The sequence below is a fragment of the Xiphias gladius genome, chromosome 16, assembly GCF_016859285.1.
Source record: "Xiphias gladius isolate SHS-SW01 ecotype Sanya breed wild chromosome 16, ASM1685928v1, whole genome shotgun sequence".
In the NCBI taxonomy this organism is placed as follows: domain Eukaryota; kingdom Metazoa; phylum Chordata; class Actinopteri; order Istiophoriformes; family Xiphiidae; genus Xiphias; species Xiphias gladius.
In genome coordinates this window covers 16,078,713-16,085,673 of record NC_053415.1, presented here as the reverse complement: position 1 = coordinate 16,085,673, position 6,961 = coordinate 16,078,713, and the positions used below count along the sequence as shown (strand labels likewise).

Here is a 6,961-nt window from a genome sequence, read left to right as displayed (position 1 = left end):
TGGAGAGGATGATGGATATGACTCCATGAGGACACAGCGATATACAATGATACTTGACATGTTTTCCACATGAGTGCCAACACATCAGGTGGAGAAGGGGATGACAGGTCTGCTTCTTTACCTTTCCCCCTATCGCTAAGTGCCACCGGTTCAGATGCTTCATCGGCTGCATTAAAATGAAAGAAGTGGATAATTCACGCTAATTATACACCTGCCAGGACAGTTTGCTTTTCATTAAGACCAGGTGAAAACAAACTCAGTAAGAGCAATGAGTCACACTCTGTGGGACTCATTGTTTACTATTCAATCTGCGTAAACCAACTGGCAAATATTGCACCTTTTCAAGAGTATTCCTTTTCATTTTCACGCGGTCTACTGCCACAGTGGGGTTGATCAATACGCATCCTACCGTGGCAAAGTCGCAGCGTGCTCATGTATTTTGAAAGGGATGACATGAATATAAAGGCGGTTCTGCGCAGCCCAAATAAGTACTTTAGTGATGCTTTTTGATGAGCTGAGAAGGGATCAGTGGGACAGTTCACTGAATGGTTTTCTGTTACCCGGACTTTGACAAAATACTCTGAGTAAACCATAAACCGATAAAACCCATTAACCTCTGACCGGCAGGAGTGATAAAAGTTAAGAATCCGATCAGACAAGGGCTTGCACTGAGACTTGGAGCAGCTTTTTTTTTTTTAAAGGTGGAGATGTCCAAAAAGACAAGAGAACAAAAAACAACACATATCAGCTGTGATGTTGGAAAGATCATTTCCGGTCAGGTGAAAGTAAAGACTCAGATCCATCAGTGTTTTACGGCTACCCACCGTTACAGGATTGACAGATTATGAAAAGCTGGTATGACTTGGCGTTCCAGGTGAAGGCTTTGTTTTCAGGGAGAATAACACGATAAGCGGTTTAACAAACCGTTTAGAGCGCTGGGACGCTCCGGGCCCGCTGAATTATTGATGCTTTTTTTTTTTCTTTTTTTTTTTTGGAACATCTTTTCTGTAGGTAGGTCAACATCTTTTGGAGAATGTATCTCCGGCATGATGCTCCAGTGAGCTGATTCTTTGTGCATGAAATAACCTGACATCCTCTAGACCACCGAGCGAGCGCCCGTGCGTGCGTAAGTGCGTGAGAAAGAGAGGGGGGGGGGGAAGGGGAGAGGGGGAGAAGAAGCAACTTTGTTACCGGGCATAGCTGTGTCACCTTCTTCACACCGTGGCAAAAGAGAATCATTTGGCAGTCATGGTTGATCAGCGTTTCCTTCAGCCTCTCGTTTCGAGACGACGACCGTGCCCGCGTTGAGGAGACGCCGTTTCCTCTCTCTCGCTTTTTGACGGACTAAAAATAAAAGATGCGCTGAAAAATACCCTCACGAGGCTACAGCTCCGTCCATGTGCGTGAGGTATGTATTTCTACCAGGAGTTGAACAGAAAGGATGCGGGGCTGTCTTCATGTCTGGCAAGGCGCGCAGTGCGATGCAGGATTTCAGCAAACCTTGTGTAATTCACGTAGCTTTCAGTTCAAACCAGTATTAAATTGCGTTCTGTGTCTTAACACGCCAATGCGATATGGCTTCCCCTCACAGCGGATTTCGACCATTGTTTTGTGCTCATGTCTTGCTTTGACCTTGCTTTTTGTTATTTACATAGCTCGAAGGAGTTGCTTTCTATCCTGCTACATTTGAGCCATTTTAAATCAGCAGCCGCACAGCCAGAAGTTACCTCTGGGTAACAGCAAATGAAGCCTCGACTCATGCAGGCTCCAGCTTGTTGTGTGGAAGTTGCTGTCATTGCAGTCTGCCTGTTTTACATCACCCGTGTGTGTCTTTTATTTCTAGATGACATTGAGGATACCTTAGCAGGACTGTGAGCTCGGCCATCGTTTGCGGGAAAATGCATCTCTGGATTTCATGTGTTTTGCTCAGTGCTACATCGGTGTGCACTGTTCAGATGTATGGCAGTTATGGGGAAATATGTCAAAGACTGTGTGCCTGTGAGGAGAGAGAGGGGATACTTACCGTGAGCTGTGAAAACAGAGGAATTGTAAGTCTCTCAGACATAAGCCCAGTGCACTTCTCCCAGTATCATCTGCTGCTTACAGGGAATCTCTTGAAAAAGCTGTCTGCCAATGACTTTGTTGAGTACAGAGGACTTACAATATTACATCTGGGAAATAATGACATATCTGAAGTTGAAGCCGGAGCTTTTAATGGACTTCAGGGATTAAAACGATTACATCTCAACAATAACAAAATTGATGCCTTGAAGGGGGAGTTTTTCTTTGGCCTTGAAAGTCTGGAATATCTACAAATTGATTATAATTATATCACTCATGTGGCGCCAAATGCCTTCAGCAGACTTCGACATCTGGAGGTCCTGATTCTAAACGACAACCTAATAACTACTCTGCCCGTGAATATTTTCCAATATGTACCATTGACTCATTTGGACTTAAGGGGGAATCAGCTCAAAGTGCTTCCCTACTCAGGTCTGCTGGAGCACATGAACAGTGTTGTGGAGTTACAGCTGGAGGAGAATCCGTGGAACTGTTCCTGCGAGCTGATTGCTCTCAAAACCTGGCTCGAGAGCATATCATACACAGCTTTAGTCGGCGATGTTGTTTGTGAGTTCCCTTTTCGGCTTCATGGGAGAGATCTTGATGAGGTTTCAAAACAGGAGTTGTGCCCGAGGAGAGCCATTGCTGAATATGAGATGCCACCCCTGCCACATTTGAGCAGTGATGCATACTACAGGACCACGCCAGCTCTAGTCACAGCTTCTTTCACCTCATCTGGGATTGCACGGTCCTCATCAAGACCCACCAAGGGACCTCGACAGTCAGGCAAATTAAAATCAAGACCCACTGCTCGTGTCCCATCTAATAAACCGCAAAATTACGGCCAGATTATTTCATATCAGACCAAATCCCCTGTGCCTTTAGATTGCCCGACTGCCTGTACCTGCAATCTTCAAATTTCAGACCTTGGCCTGAATGTGAATTGCCAGGAGCGAAAGATTGAGCATATCTCTGATTTAAATCCCAAACCTTACAACCCAAAAAAGATGTATCTCACAGGGAATTACATCCCTGTGGTGCGCCGATCAGATTTTATTGAGGCAACTGGATTAGATTTGCTTCATCTTGGTAATAATCGAATAGCTCGCATACATGACAGAGCATTTGGCGATTTGACACATCTAAGAAGACTTTACCTGAATGGGAATTTGATAGACCATCTTACAGCTGAGATGTTTTATGGATTGGAAAGCCTTCAGTTCTTATATTTAGAATACAATGTCATTAAAGAGGTTGCTCCTGATACCTTTCAGCATGTACCCAAACTTCAGCTTCTTTTTCTGAACAATAACCTCTTGAAAACTTTACCAGTGGGCACATTCAATGGCCTGACATTGGCCAGGCTAAATCTTCGCAACAACCATCTGCGATATCTGCCAGTCAGTGGTGTGCTAGATCAGCTTACAGCACTGGTGCAAGTCGATTTGTTTGAGAATCCCTGGGATTGCTCCTGTAGCATACTGGAGTTGAAGGTGTGGCTGGAGCATCTTAGCACAGGCACAGTCGTAAACAATGTCATCTGTGGCTCGCCTAAGAGACTAGCTGGGGAGGACATGAGATACATTAAGACAGCTAATTTCTGCCCTAATAACTCTGATTTACTTGCCTCCATGATCCCACCCTCTGAAGAATCTTTTCCTGGCAGCACTATCACCATAGAAACATCTTTGGACTCTGACACACAATACAGTGCCATTCCTTTATCTGTGATGATTCTTGCCCTTCTCCTCATGTTCATTGTTTCTGTGTTTGTCGCTGCGGGATTGTTCGTGGCAATGAAAAAGAGACGTCAAAAGAGTCAAAATGAGCAGAATAACTCCATGAATGCTTGCATTAGCTCTCTGAACATGGAATATGGCCTTTACAAGAAGGGATCCATTCCCAAAGTCAGAACCTCTGCTGGACATGTATATGAGTATATCCCACCTCCCACAGAATCCACGTGCAGAACTACTGCTCACACGCCGACGGACAGCAAATCAGTTGATGGATTCAGAGACTTTGATGAGTTGAGCGGTGCTTTTCTGGGTAACTCAGATGAGGAGGCAATCAGTAATGTAATAAGCTCAGAATACAGTGCCACTACTCCAGAGCCTCTTAACAAGCCCTCCATCCCTCACCAAGATGATCCATGTTACTACAGAGATGTACTTGAGCCTCACAAACAAGCACGCTACAATACGTTACCATGCAGGCATACAGCGCATTCATCGAGTCAGTATACCTCAGACTTTGATGCAAGGCATCAATACATGCACCCAGAGAGAATACAACAGACAATACTCTATTGCACAGCACCAAGTACTGTTTATGCGGAGCCCAACCGGAGCGAGTACTGGGAACTTAAAGCAAAGCTTCATATTGATCCTGATTACCTTGAGGTTCTTGAAAAACGAACCACATTTACACAGTTTTAAGAGACTTGGACCCTGGGCGGTCAGAGCGGATGCATTCATGCAGTGTATCCATTTTAATCAGGAATCAGACCATGTTAAAAAAAGAATGGCATAAGTATTTTCTATCCTTTATTGGTAGAGTCCATTGTGAGCAGCAGTACGCATTTCCGGGAATCGTGCTTTACAGAACTGAGTAATGAAACAATAACGTGAGACTGAGCTTTACTCTCAAATTAGCTGCATTTCATGAGTGTCAATGAAGCGTGCAGACGATATTATAAACCAGGTTTTTGTTACAGACACATGTATGACTCCCACTTCTGTATTTTACATATTTATTCAAGATGAAACTCAGACATGAGACTCAATCAAATTTCATTCTGCAAGTAAATATATCTGTGACCTGTGTGCAGGTGTAGACAAAAGTCACATAGCCTACACATCTGTGAAGATACTGTGCTCCAGTAAAATAGGGAATCATTTAGAGAGGTAGTTAGTCCTCCACGGTACACAGCTCTTGGGTGATAATATTAAAAGCATGACATCATAAAACAAATTCTAATGTAATATCACAGATCACAGATTATGAGATCAGTAAATCTCTGCTCTCGTGTTTGCAGATTTGGATGAGAATAATGAATGCATCCTTAAAGTAAACTGAACCGACCTACTGTAATGCAGGGTAATCTGTGAAAATCAGTGGTGTTCCCCGGAAGCCTCCTCATCTCCAAACCAACTGCGCTAGTGGATTATGGACACATGTTGCACTTGTATTGAGTTGAATATTAAAGTATTGTGACTGTACTCAGAAATGTTGAAACTAAAAGAATATAATCACAACTGTATCCAGATGTATTGCAACAGAAAGAAAATAAGCTTCGACTGATGATGTGTACCGTATGTCGCAAATGTGTACAAATGCATGTTCCTGCATTTTACGTGAACATACAGCTTACAAACACACTTGATGTTCATAATTGATGAACTATAATGAGTGTCTTCATTTGTACCACTACCAGAACACTTCAGAGATCAGCTGACAATATATGCAAACTTAGACACCCAGAAGAGTACATGAATTATATTATATGTTATTATATGTCTGAATACATCTACAGTTGTCTTCCAGTTTCAGTGCATTTGAGTAGATTTACAATATAATAAGAGTCAGTTACACCTCCTTATTCCTCTGTTTAAGATTAATCTGAAAATCTTTAAAATATGGGCCACAGGCCCATATAAACACATCTTAAATGACTGCATATTTTTATACAAACAAATATGGATATTGAGCCTCTTTCTCTTCATTTTTTTCTTTTTCCTTTTCTTTTGGCAAAAAATGCAATATTGACCTACAGGTCAACGATGATGTCACTTTTTTTGAAATGCACAATATGGTAACACGTGCATATAGCCATAGAAGTAGGTTTGATAACTGCATACATAAAAGTAACACATGTTAAAAAAATGTTGCACTATGCATAGATATAGATTATACCCAGACAATCTGTACAAAAGCCCACAGCTCATCAGTTTTCTAAAACGTCATATAATTTTAAATACATGTGTTTCCATGGGAATACTAAGTGGGTTTGTACGTACTGCATTATAATGAAAACCACCGTCTCATTACTTGGCATTGTTTGTCTCATCTTTTTGGTGTGGGTTTGTATGAAATCTGGCAATTTGACTTAATTACTGGTCCCTCTTTTTAAGGAGGGATAGATACTGTTACAGATGTGTGACAGGGTACAAGAGCTTTAGCTATTAGATTGAAAAGCACAACAAATGAATGCAGCAGCTGAAAGGCTAGAGTCATCGTCACGCATGAAAATGTTCTGTGCTCTAAAAGAAAGTAAGCACATCAGCCAGTCATAATGGAGCCTAACCAATTTCTGGGTCAATAGTGTAAGCCAAGACATGTGACTTTCCCTGAGAGTTTAATACACAGAGTGAATTCACATCATACGCAGTATTATGCACTGAACCTGCCGTCTTAAGTCAGCTAATTAGAGGACATGGTGTATCTGGACCCTTTCAGCATGTCACCAAGTATTACACTGCAGCATTAGTCATGCTGTTTATCAAGGATACAGTCTTGGTTTGTTGCCTTTCACATGTTCGGAGTCATTTTGTGATTGTTTTGTCACTTGAACTGTGTCTGCTCCTCAGAACAAATGAAATGAAATCTACACAGTGATGCATGATGTAAACCTGCACAGGTTTGTACATTGAAAACGTGTTACGTGTAGGATTTTATATATCAATATGTTGCTGTGAAGTTAGTGGTGAACACACTGTAAACTTGCAAACAGGCACAGACAGATACACACAAAATGTTTTTGTTTTTTTTTAAATTGTGAACAGTGGCCAGCATTTAGTTAATAGTTTCAGTTCTAAAATTGACGATTCATACTTTTTTTCAATATCTGGTAAATTTTGTACAACCAAACTAATGCAACAGATGAGTATAGCACATCAAT

General features: G+C 41.8%; 1 protein-coding gene across 1 annotated transcript; it reads left to right on the top strand.

Moving 5' to 3' along the window:
• Nucleotides 1-1,889: 1,889 nt before the first annotated feature.
• slitrk5b (SLIT and NTRK-like family, member 5b) lies at nucleotides 1,890-4,499 on the top strand. Its single transcript, XM_040148972.1, has one exon. The coding sequence runs from the start codon at nucleotides 1,899-1,901 to the stop codon at nucleotides 4,497-4,499; it is 2,601 nt and encodes an 866-aa protein (XP_040004906.1). The 5' UTR covers nucleotides 1,890-1,898.
• The last annotated feature ends 2,462 nt before the right edge of the window (nucleotides 4,500-6,961 follow it).

Coding starts and splice junctions, on each gene's coding strand:
- slitrk5b (XM_040148972.1), top strand. CDS start 1,899: ATGCATCTCTGGATTTCATGTGTTTTGCTCAGTGCTACATCGGTGTGC.